The 11304-nt window shown below is 66.4% G+C and overlaps 2 protein-coding genes across 4 annotated transcripts; one reads left to right on the top strand and one right to left on the bottom strand.

The window, feature by feature from the left end:
- The first annotated feature begins 213 nt into the window (after positions 1 to 213).
- Positions 214 to 6049, top strand: LOC309601506 (semaphorin-4C-like). The gene is made up of 14 exons (XM_082334537.1): positions 214 to 332; positions 1289 to 1437; positions 1524 to 1586; positions 1681 to 1779; positions 2199 to 2295; positions 2383 to 2499; positions 2595 to 2746; positions 2848 to 3023; positions 3104 to 3248; positions 3330 to 3552; positions 3644 to 3759; positions 3842 to 3999; positions 4082 to 4152; positions 4258 to 6049. Exons 1-14 carry the CDS (start codon positions 221 to 223, stop codon positions 5082 to 5084), a joined length of 2505 nt encoding a protein of 834 aa, XP_082190663.1. The 5' UTR covers positions 214 to 220; the 3' UTR covers positions 5085 to 6049.
- Positions 6050 to 6261: 212 nt separating this feature from the next.
- Positions 6262 to 10000, bottom strand: LOC309601505 (metal transporter CNNM3-like). 3 transcript variants are annotated; one of them, XM_082334534.1, is made up of 6 exons: positions 9543 to 10000; positions 9265 to 9407; positions 8973 to 9142; positions 8632 to 8725; positions 8080 to 8215; positions 6262 to 7970 (listed from the first exon to the last, which is right to left on the bottom strand). In XM_082334534.1, the coding sequence occupies exons 4-6, from the start codon at positions 8680 to 8682 to the stop codon at positions 6970 to 6972; spliced, it is 1188 nt and encodes a 395-aa protein (XP_082190660.1). In that variant the 5' UTR covers positions 8683 to 8725; positions 8973 to 9142; positions 9265 to 9407; positions 9543 to 10000; the 3' UTR covers positions 6262 to 6969. The 3 variants fall into 3 exon arrangements, with proteins under 3 accessions (XP_082190660.1, XP_082190661.1, XP_082190662.1); XM_082334535.1 differs by having other exon boundaries at positions 8632 to 8742; positions 9265 to 10000; XM_082334536.1 differs by lacking the exon at positions 6262 to 7970 and having other exon boundaries at positions 9265 to 10000.
- Positions 10001 to 11304: the final 1304 nt, after the last annotated feature.

Below are 11304 nucleotides of genomic sequence, written 5' to 3'. Positions count from 1 at the left end.
CTCGTCACGGATGGAGGAGGGACCATGGAGGGGGCAGCAAGTCGGGGACCCGCGTGTCATCTCCCCCGCCGCTGCGTGGGGTGCCCCCGGCCTCGTGACCTGCGGCCCTCAATACCCGACTTGTCCCCACGCCGCCCGCATGACACCAGCTCTGTCGGTGTCGATGCCCCGTAACCCTAACGGGGGCCGGGCGTGTCTGTCCCCCCCCTTCCCCAGCACCATGGCCCCCCGTCGGCTGCTGGCCCTCGCCTCACTGCTGGCCCTCGCCACCGCTGCCACCACCCCGGGGTCCCTGTGGAGCGCCATGCCCCGAAAAACTGTCCCCTACACGGGTGAGTACTGTGTCCATCCCCCCCCCGGGGGGGCCCAGGGAGAGGGGAGCAGTTTGGGGAAACTGAGGCACAGCGGGGTGGGCCCATCGATCCCATCCCTCGCCGACACTGGGGTGACCCCGGTGGCTGTAGTTGTCCCCACCTCGGGCAGCTTCTGTCCCCCGCCAACTTGTCAGCACTGCGGGGACCCCTCTGTGTCGGTGGCCCCCAAACTGGGGGACTGCAGGAGCGGGGGGGGGGACACACAGGGATGCTGCCCTGCATCCCTGTGCCGTTTCCCCTGTCCCCATGCCCTGCCATTACCCCGTGTCCCCATCCCTTTTGCTGTGCCAGCACCCTCTGTGCCTGTCCTGTGCCAGCACCCTGTGTCCCCATCTGTGCTGTGCGCTCTATCCCTATCCCTGTGCCATGCCAGCACTGGTGTCCCCATCCCTTGCCCCATTCCCCTGTGTGCTGGCATTGCCCCATGTCCTCTGTCTCTGCACTGTGCCAGCGTCCTCATGCTGTGTCCCCTGTCCCTGTGCTGTGCCCATGCCCAAGACCCCTGTCCTTTTGCCGTGCCACTGTCCCCATGTCACGTCCCCTGTCCCTGTGCTATCCCCACGCCCAAGGCCCCCATCTCTGCTATAACAGCACCCTGCGTCCCCGTCCCATCCCTGCCCGGGGCCCTGGCACCTCCCCTGTCAATGGGGCCTTTCTGCAGGGCCTGGGGGCGGGCAGGAGGGGTGCGGGGGGAGCACGGGGTCTCGCCAAAGGCCGCTGTGTTCGCCCGGCACCGCCAGCGCCTGCTCTGGTGACAAAGAGCCCTTTGTGCGGCACTGGGGCCAGGGGGCTTCTGGGGGGGGTACCCTGGGGATGCCAGTGGTGCCCACTCGGGGAGGGGGGCGACTGTGGGGCCAGCGGTGGCTTCGCCCTGATGTCCCCATGTCCCCCGTCCCCCTCCCCAAACCCTGCAGAGCTGAAGGACGTGGCCAAGCGCTTCTCGCAGGGGGGGGTCTCGCACTACCTGACGCTGACGCTGGACGAGGCCGAGGCGCTGCTCTACGTGGGTGCCCGTGAGGCTGTCTTCGCCCTGGCCACTGGCACCATGGAGCTCAAGGCGGCGGTGAGGTCCCAGGGGACCCCAGAGTGGGGGGATATTTGGGGGGGGCGGGTGTGTTTCCAGCCCGCTGACGCTTTTTCTGTCCCCAGATCTCCTGGGAAGCCCCTGTGGACAAGAAAGCTGAGTGCATCCAGAAGGGCAAGAACAACCAGGTAGGGGGCACGGGTGCTGTGGCCGCAGCGGGGGGGTTACAGGGCACCCCGGTGTGCCCCCCCACCCCCTTAACCGCCTCTTCTTCCCCCCTAGACCGACTGCTTCAACTACGTGCGCTTCCTGCAGAGCTACAACAGCTCCCACCTCTATGCCTGCGGCACCTACGCCTTCCAGCCCAAGTGTACCTACATTGTGAGTGCAACCCCTGGGGGAGCCCCCCAAAACCTGTCAGCCCCTGGTTCCTCCCTGCCCCTGGGGATGAGGTCCAGGGCAGTCCCCCCGGCCTCAGGAGCATCATCTAGGGGTGTCCCTGTCCCTAGGGGTGTCATTCAGGGGTGTCCCTGTGCGCAGGAGGGTCATTCAGGGTGGCCTTGTTCCCATGAGAGTGGTCCAGGGGTGTCCCTGTCCCCTCAGAGGATTGTTAGGGCTGTCCCTGTGCCCAGGGGGGTCATTGGGGAGTGTCCCTGTGCCCAGGAGGGTAGTTCAGGGGTGACCCTGTCCCCAGGAGGGTCATCTGGGGGGGGTGTCCCTGTGCCTGTGGCCGGTCTGGGTGTGGGGGGACGTGAACCGGGGAGGGGGTCGGGACCCCCACTCACTCCTGTGCCCCACAGGAACTGTCCAGCTTCACCCTGGACCAAGTGGCTTTTGAGGACGGTAAGGGAAAGTGTCCGTATGACCCCACCAAGGGACACACAGGCCTCATCGTGGGTAAGTGGCACCGCCGGGCACCCGCTGGGGTTGGGGGGGTGCCCACCGCACCCCCGCCGTCCCCCTCCCTAAACCCTCGCCTTGCAGACGGGGAGCTGTACTCGGCCACCTTCAACAACTTCCTGGGCACAGAGCCCGTCATCCTCCGCAACCTGGGCCCCCACTACTCCATGAAGACGGAGTATCTCACCTCCTGGCTGAATGGTAGGGTTGGGGGGATGCAGGGGGGATGGCGCGGGCACCCCCCCACTGCCAGCACGGCGTTACCCTCCCCTTTCCGCCCCCTCCTTCCTCCGCAGAGCCCCACTTTGTGGCTTCGGCTTACGTGCAGGAGAGCGCGGCCAGCAGCACCGGGGATGACGACAAGGTTTACTTTTTCTTCAGCGAGCGGGCGGTGGAGTACGACTGCTACGCGGAGCAGGTGGTGGCCCGCGTGGCGCGGGTCTGCAAGGTATGGGGAGGGGACAACCCGTGCCGGGGACGCCGTCCCGGCGTGGCTTCGCTCCGCTAGTGAGCGCGGTGGCCCTGTCTTGATGCCGGCTGGGTGCCCAGGGGGACGTTGGTGGTGCCCGCACGCTGCAGAAGAAGTGGACGACCTTCCTGAAGGCTCGCTTGGTGTGCTCGGTGCCCGAGCAGCAGCTCCACTTCAACCGCCTCCAGGCCGTCTTCACCCTGCCGGGGGCCGATTGGCAGGACACCGCCTTTTTTGGGGTCTTCCAGGCCCGCTGGTGAGTGTGCAGGGACGCGGCAGCCCCAGGGTTCCCCGTTACCAGTGGCTCCCCCTAAAAACCTGCCCTGTCCCTTGTAGGGGGGACGTGGATGTCTCAGCTATTTGCCGGTACCACATCCTGGAGGTGAAGAAGGCATTCGAGGGGCCCTACAAGGAATACCGGGAGCAGGCGCAGAAGTGGGGCCGGTACTTGGATGAGGTGCCGAGTCCCCGTCCCGGTGCGGTGAGTACTGGCACTGGGGGTAGGAGGGGAAAAGAGGTTGTGGGATCTGGCCACGCGCCTGACGGTGCCCTCCGTCCCCAGTGCATCACCGACTGGCACCGCCAGAACGGCTTCGCCAGCTCCCTCGAGCTGCCCGACAACACCCTCAACTTTGCCAAGAAGCACCCGCTGATGGATGAGCCCATCCTGCCCCACCACAGGTGCCCACTCCTCCTCAAGAAAGACGCCAACTTCACCCAGCTGGTGGTAGACCGAGTGCCTGGACTGGACGGCACCGTCTATGAGGTGCTTTTCATCGGCACAGGTACCCGCCGGGCTCGGGGGGGAAGCCAGGGAGGGGACTGTGGAGGGCTCCTGGTGTGGGGATGTCCCTCACCGCCCACTGTGACCCGCAGGTGACGGCTGGGTGCACAAGGCGCTGAACCTGGGCGCTCACATCCACCTGGTCGAGGAGCTGCAGGTTTTCGAGCCGGCACAGCCCGTGGAGAGCCTGGTCCTGGCCGGTCGGAAGGTGAGTGGTGCCACAGGGAAGGGGCTGGGGCCCAGGGTGTCACCTCACTGTGTCACCTTGCCCGTTCTCCCTGCCCTCGCAGAAGCTGCTCTTTGCTGGCTCCCATTTCCAGGTGGCCCAGTTGCCCCTGGCTGACTGCGGCCGCTACCAGTCGTGCACAGACTGTGTCCTCGCCCGGGATCCCTACTGCGCCTGGAGCCGCAACGCCAGCCTCTGTGTCCGCACCGACGGCCTCAACGGGTAAGGGGGTTCCCCGGAGAGTGGAGGGACACCCTGCCGTGGCACGGGGTCCCCCCCTCACCTCCGCCACCTCCTCCTGCAGGTCCCAGCTGGTCCAGGACGTGCTGAGCTCTGACACCCGCGCCTGCACCCCACCGCAGGTGGCCAAGCAAGGTGAGACACCCCCCCCCCCCCCCAGCGCCGCGTGGAGCTGGGAGAGGGGGGGACATGGGCCCCCCCCTTTGTGCCTCCCCTCCTGACTCGGCCCCTCTCCCGCAGGGCCCATCACCCCCAAAAACGTGACGGTGGTGGCGGGCACCGACCTGGTGCTGACGTGCCGCTTGGGCTCCAACCTGGCCCAGGCGCTGTGGACCTTCGAGGGTCGGGCGCTGGCAGCCGAGCAGGTGCTGGTGCTGCACGACACTCGTCTGCGGGCTCTGGTGGTGCCGGGAGCCGGGGCGCAGCACAGCGGCACGTACCGCTGCTTCTCAGAGGAGCAGGGCGCCCGGTTGGGTGGCGAGGTGTACCGGGTGGCGGTGTTGGCCGGCCCTGGGGTGCCGCTGGAGACGCGGGTGCCGCTGGAGAGCCTGGGGCTGGTGTGGGTGGTAGCGGTGTGCCTGGGCGCCCTGTGCCTGGTGCTGGTGCTGGTGGTGCTCTCCCTTTGGCGGCGGCTGCGGGAGGAGCTGGGCAAAGGTGCCAAAGCCATCGAGAGCACCCTGGTGTACCCCATCGAGCTGCCCAAGGAGCCCCCCAGTCCCCGCTTCATGCCCAGCGCCGCTTCCGACTCAGACGAGAAGCTCTGGGACCCGGCCAGCTACTACTACTCAGACGGCTCACTCAAAATCGTGCCCGGTCACGCCGCCTGCCGCAACAGCAGCCCCCCTGGCACCACCTCGCCGCCCAACGCCATCCCCGGGCAGCCCCTCCACTCGCCCACCCGCATCCACCTGGGTCCCCTGCGTGGTTCCTCCTCCAACGGCTACATCCGCCTGGCGCTGGGCGCCGAAGAGCGGCCACCCTGCGCTGACCTGGCTGAGGAGCTGCGGCGCAAGCTGCAGCAGCGCCAGCCCCTGCCCGACTCCAACCCCGAGGAGTCGTCAGTCTGAGCCGACGGCGGGCAGCTTCCCCGCTGCCGAGCAGCTGTACCTACCTCAGGGCCCGGCCTGGCACCCGCCGCGGGGACCCCGGTGCTGGCACCCACCGCGGGGACCACTGCCTCGGCACCAGCACCCGACTTGGGGCTGCAGTATGGGCACCAGCAACCATTGGGGGGATGCCAGCGCCTATCTTGGGGACTGCCACACCGGCACCAGCACCCACCTTGGAGACTGCCAGCTCGGCACTGGCACCCATCTTGGGGACAAGACTGCCACCCTGGTGCCAGTACCCATCTTGGGGACTGCCACGCCAGCACCTGCCTTGGGGCCATGGCACCGGCACCTGTCTTGGGCACCGGAGCTGCTCTTGGTCACCGCATCCACCTTCGGTACCATGTCCTGAGCAAGGGACTGACCTTGGGGACCGCCACCGGCCTTGGGGACTACCGAGCCCCCCCCGGGGCACCGCGTCCTGCCCCAGGCAGCAGCCGTGGGATGTTTTTTTTGGATGATTTCAGAACCAATCGGGTTTTTCTTCCTGAGAAGTTTTCTAAAGCCCCCCTCGCCCCCCTGGGCCCCCCCCCCCCCCAGCCCCGGGGTGCTTTGTACCCCCTTGGCCCCAGCTGTAAATACCCCCCCCGCCTGCCGCCCTCTGCACGCTGCCTGCCTGGGCCCCTTTTGTATAACTCCCGGTGTAATTTATTTGTTACCGAAATATATTTATTTGCTGTAAATACGTATTTTTACATTAATAATAAAAAGGAGTAAAAAAAAAAAATATATATATATTAAAAGCAAAGCCCACGGGGGCCGTGTACGGTGGTGGTGGTGGGTGCAGGGAGGGTTGCGGGGCCCCCCTGCCGCTGAGCTCATGGAAAAAGGCCGCGCTCGGGGCTATAAAAGGCCATGGCGGCGCCATTCCCAGGGCGGGGGGGCTGCTGCTGAGGCCTGGCCCCACGCCCGTGCCCCTCTCCCCGGATGCCGGTGGTCAGCGCGGGGCCCCGGGGAGGCTCTGCCGGGAAGCGGGGCGGAAGCGGCAGCGGCAGCCGGGGTCCCGGTGGTGGGGCCTGGGAGCGGGGCCAGGGGCTGCCCGGGCCGTGGGAAGCGGGGCCGGGGTGGGGCCGGGGTGAGCCCGGCCCCGGCGGCGCTCGGCCGGGGAGTGGCGCCGCTCGGCTCCCTTCGGCCCTTCCCGACTCCCCTCGGCTCCCTTTGGCCCTTCCCGGCCCGGCTCGTCCCTTCTTCCCGGCCCGGGCGATGGCGGCGGGCTGCCGTTCGCCACCCGGTCCCTGCTGCCCGTCGCGGGTGGCGGTGGCCAGCGTGCACCAGACCCTGCCCGAGATGGATTGACTTTGAGCGGGGTCCGGCGGGGGGGGGCACGGTGCGGGGGTGGGCAGGGGTGCAGGCAGGGCAGGGATCGGGGTAGGGTACAGCGTGGGTACAGGCAGGGCAGGGTACAGGCAGAAATTGCGGTAGAGTAGGGGTAGAGCAGGGGTACAGGCAGGGACAGGGCACAGGTTGGGGTACATGAAGGGTACAGGCAGGGCACAGGGATGCTCTGGGCAGGGGTATGGGCAGGGCCCAGGGTCTGTCCCTGCCTGACGCATTCCCCCTGCTGCCCACAGGGATCTGGTCAGCGGCGCAGGACGGGGACGAGCCCCGGGTGCTGCAGCTGCTGGAGCAGCGCGGGGAGCCCAGCCAGCCCGACCTGGCAGGGTACATGGCGCAGGTACGGCAATGGGGGTTTGGGGGGGACAGACAGATGCCCCTGCCTATCCCCCCCCCAACACTACGCTAGCTGCAACAGGCACCTGGGGGTCTGCCGGCTGCTGCTGCAGCAGGGTGCCCACTGTGACGCCTGCATGCCCGGCGGTGCCACCCCCCTGCACTGCACCAGCTACTGCAGCCACCTCGCCGTCACCTGGCTCCTGCTAGCCCACGGTGCCAACCCGGCCACCTCCAACGAGGACAGCTGCACCAGCCTGCACAAGGTGGGTGGCGAGGCCGGGATGTCACCCTGCCATGCTGCGGTGTTGCCTGTGCCGGTGATGACCAATGTGTCGCCCACAGGCGGCTGAACAAGGCCACCGGGAGCTCTGCACCCTGCTCCTCTGGTACAGCCCAGCGCTGGCTGGTGTCCGCGATGCCAAGGGCCAGTGGCCCCGTGATGTGGCTGACCCGGCGGTGCAGGACCTGCTGGACACCTGAGGGGGATGCAGCAGGGCCGCCTCACCGCAGGACACCCAGTGCTGCCAGGCCCATCTCTGATGGATAAACAACACCCCTGGCACTCGGCGCCGGCTCTGCCTCTCTGTCCCTTGCTCCCCCTGGTGCCGGCATGGGCTGGGGGTTGCCCCCGAGTGGGGCCCTGGTAATAGCGGGGGGGGGGGCACCACGCCATTTTTTGGCTGCCAACCCCTCCATTGGCTTTTATTTCCTCAAAAAAAAAAAAAAAAAAAGGAGCAAATAGTGTTTTGTTGAACCAGGAAGCATCACAGGGGGTGTGGTGGAGGACCCTGTCCCTGCGGGGAGTGTGCTGTGACAGGGGAGCCAAAATCAGGCTCCCAGCCCTGGGCTTGTGCCGCAGCCACCGGCTCCCAGCCCGGAGCGTCGAGGAGGCAGAAGGGCTTTGGCCCTGACTCTTCGCTTCCCCGGGGGATGGTTTGGCATCACCTGTGGCAGATGAAACAGCAGCCACTGAGCTCATGATGCCCGTGCCGGGGCGGCGGTAGAGCCTCCAAGCTGGGGAAATGCAGCAAGACACGCAGGAGAGAGAGAGACGCACAACTTGCATGCGGGGAGGAGGGAGCCTCGTGGGGGGCACCCTGAATCTGGCACCCCGGCGGCTGCTCTGCCTGGCCATGCCGTGGCCCGGCCTCAGCTGCTCACTGCTCACTGCTGAGAAGAACCAGAGATGGAGATCACCCCACCAGCACTCCAGAACCCCTCAGCCAGGCACGGCTACTGGGGCAGCCATCACCATCCCACTGCTGTGCCGGCTCCCTACCTGGTGCGGTGTTCTGGTGGCTCAGGAGCGTGGTCTGGCTGCTGGGGACAATTTTTGGTTCAATGCTGTTGGGCGAATCGGACGGATTTGGAGTCCTGGAGGCCACAAGGGCGCCGAGGTACTGTGGCCGTGTCACCTAGGCAGAGAGCGGGTCAGTGCCACACGGCACAGCCACAGTCTGGCAGCAGTGCCGGGGATGGCAGGAGACCTGCGGGCAGCTCGGTGTGGGGCACGGCCTTGCTAAAAAGCCAGGTGAGGCAGGGGCAGGCTCCCAACAGGACCCCGAGGGACAGATCCAGCCCCTGCCTTGACCAGCTGCAGGTTGGGGAGTGCCTGCACACTGTAGTCGGGGTGGCACGAGGAGCAGCTCGCACAGTTGGTGTAACCCGGCTGCCGATCCTGGCAGCTGCAGCACCAGATGGACGGGTGCACTGCGGATGGCGTCGGAGAGCCAGAACCTGCCAAAGAGCATCTCCCTTTGCACCCCAAAAAATGTCCGAGTGGGTCCGGCGCTGCCCCAGGGGCGAGCCTGGCACTGCTGGCTGCTCTCACCTGCACGTAGTGGTGCCAGTGTGGAGACATGGTAGTAGGCGAAGGCTCCATTTTCAAACTTCAGTCCCTCCTTCCCGATCATCTCCATGTGGTCCTGCAGAGAGTGGGCAGCTTGGGGCAGGCAGAAGGGAGGGCTGCCTGTAGTCTGAGGGGCACGGGAGGGCCTGTGGCACCAGCACAGCTGCCCCTCAATGCACCCTGAAGGGGGGAGAGAGTACCCAGCACCGTGCAGATGTCATGGCAGGACCCTGGAGGGGACACACACGGGGCTGATCGGCCACAGCTGGGCCCCTGCACACCTGGTGGCACATGGTGCCATCCCCACGCCAACAGTGCTGTACCTGCGGGATGAGAATGAAGTGGCTGAGGGGATGGTGGTGGCAGTACAGGGAGCGCTCCAGGGCGAAGTGGTTGTTCTCGTTGAACTTCAGCTCCTGAATGACACTGTGACAGCTCAGCAAGTGCAGCAGGGCCTTCTCGGAGATGCAGGCAGGCCTGAAGAGCTCCAGCTCTGTGGGGAGAGCAGCCAGCGTCGGCCCAGTACCACCGAATAACCCCCCGTCGCCGTGCCCAGGGACCCTCCGAGCAGCCTGGTGGGCAGGGTGAAGGCAGCCCACTCCTGCCTGCTCTCACCTGGTGCCAGGAAGCGCTGCACAGTCAGCAGGAGCTGCAGGGCGAGCTTCACTGTGGCAGCACCATCAGCCCTCCTCAACAGGGAGAAATCCCCCCTGCAGTGCTGCTGCAGGGGCCCGGTTGCTGGCACGTCCGGATCCCACCTGCAGCGGAAGAAAAAGGGGCAGGAGCACACGCTCAGGGGTGCCACGCTCAGGGGTGCATGGCTGCGACACCCCCTTCCCCGTCCCAGTTGCCTGACGCAGGCTGTGCTCATCCGACACACCCAGGATCTTGACCTCCTCGATGACGTCCTCCAGCATCACCAGCCCCAGCGCCTCGTAGAAGGGGTCTCTTTCGCCTCCGTTGTTCACCTTCTGCACGGCGGCCAGCTGGGGCTTCCCTGCAGGCGGGAGCGGAGGAGCTAGGTGGCGGCGCCGGGAGCGTTCACCTCTCCTGAACTCCTGGAGGATGGCGTCGAGCTTGGTGTCGCTGAAGACGAAGCGGACGGGGCACCCGCAGAAGCGGGTGAGGGGGCTGAGGTCCCCCAGGCTCCACCAACGCCAGGTCACGGTGGAGCGCCTCTACCGGGTTAGAGCGTTCGCCCTTGCAAACGGGCACTTGGGCCCAGCCGCTGCCCAGGATGGCACCGTGCTAGCAGGAAACGCCCCTCCAGCGGCCGCAGCACCTCCTGGGCGGGGCCTTCGCCCGGGAAGAGGCGACGGGCGGCCGGTGCCGCCGCTCCCGGGAGCGCCCCGGGCCGCTCCCGCCGCCCAGGCCCAGCGCAGCGCCCGGCCCGCCGCCGCGCCCCGCCCCCCTTCCTCCGAGGGAGCCAATCGGCGGTCGTCTTGGCCTCTGTCGCTCCGCCTCTCCACGGCCTCCCCCGCCACGCAGCCAATCACCGGCCGCCGCGCGCCTCGCCCCGCCGCCGTTCCTCTTCGCGGCCAATCGCCGCCGTCCTACCTCACGCAGTGCAGCCAATCACCGCCCCCTATCCCCTCCGGGAACAACACAGAGGAAGGATTTAAAGGGGCCACGTCCTATGGCGGCGACGGCGGCCCCGGGAGCCCCCCCCGACCCCGCCGCGAAGCACGGAGGAGACCGACGTACGGATACAGATTTTTATTACTCAACTGGCAACTCCCAACCCATCAAATAACATTCCACAGTCGGTTTCACAACCGGAAGGGGGCGGCGGGGGGGTGCGTGTGTCACAAGCGGGGGGGAGGGAAAGGTCCGCCCCCCCCCCCCCCCCCCCGCCGGGCCTGGCCTCCCCCAAATATATAAATCAAACCTGATGCGAAAAATAAATACGAATTCCCGGAGAGGGGGGGTTGCATAGAGGAAAATTTAATAAAAAAAGGGGTTTTTTTGTCTTGGTTTATTATTATTATAATTATTATTATTATTTCGAGTATCTCCCCGTGGAAGGACCTAGGACCTGATCATCGAGATGTGATTAACAAAAATAATTAACCTTCTCCCAATAACTTACAGAGTTCACCCAGGGAACTTGTGCTTTTTTTGGGGGGGGTGGGGGGTGTGTGTCCCTCCCTCCCCGCCCCACACCGGGCACCAAGCTCTGGGGCGGGGGGTCCGGCCGGTGCTCACCGGGGGTCCCACGTCCTGCCCCGAGGAGGTCACCGGGGGGTTTGGGGGTCCCCCGGTGCTGGGGCGGGGGGGGGATGGACACACGGTGCTGGCCCCCTCATGCCTGTACAACTTTGGTCACTAGCTTTGTGCTGCCCCAAAAAACCGGATCCTGCACCCCCCCCGCCCTTCACCGATCCCCCCGTCCCCCCGGCACAGATACCCTGAGACGTCCGAACCTGCTCGCCTCGGCGGCGATGGGGAAAGCACCGAAACCGCTAGGGTAGGGGGGCCGTCCCTGCCGTCCTCAGCGTGCTCGTGATGCAGGTGGGTGGCGTTGGGGCTGGGGAGGGGGGGATCGCCTGGCATAGCCGGGGGTCTCAGTTGTGGTCATGCCCGACTTTGCACTGGAGACACCTTGTACACGCCAAGCTCATCCCCTCGGCCTCAGGCCTGCTGCCGAGCTCTCCA

The sequence above is a fragment of the Platalea leucorodia genome, assembly GCF_965183815.1.
Source record: "Platalea leucorodia genome assembly, chromosome: W".
Taxonomy (NCBI): Eukaryota; Metazoa; Chordata; class Aves; order Pelecaniformes; family Threskiornithidae; genus Platalea; species Platalea leucorodia.
Note: the sequence above shows the minus strand (reverse complement) of the source record. Positions and strands in the feature narration are given on the sequence as shown.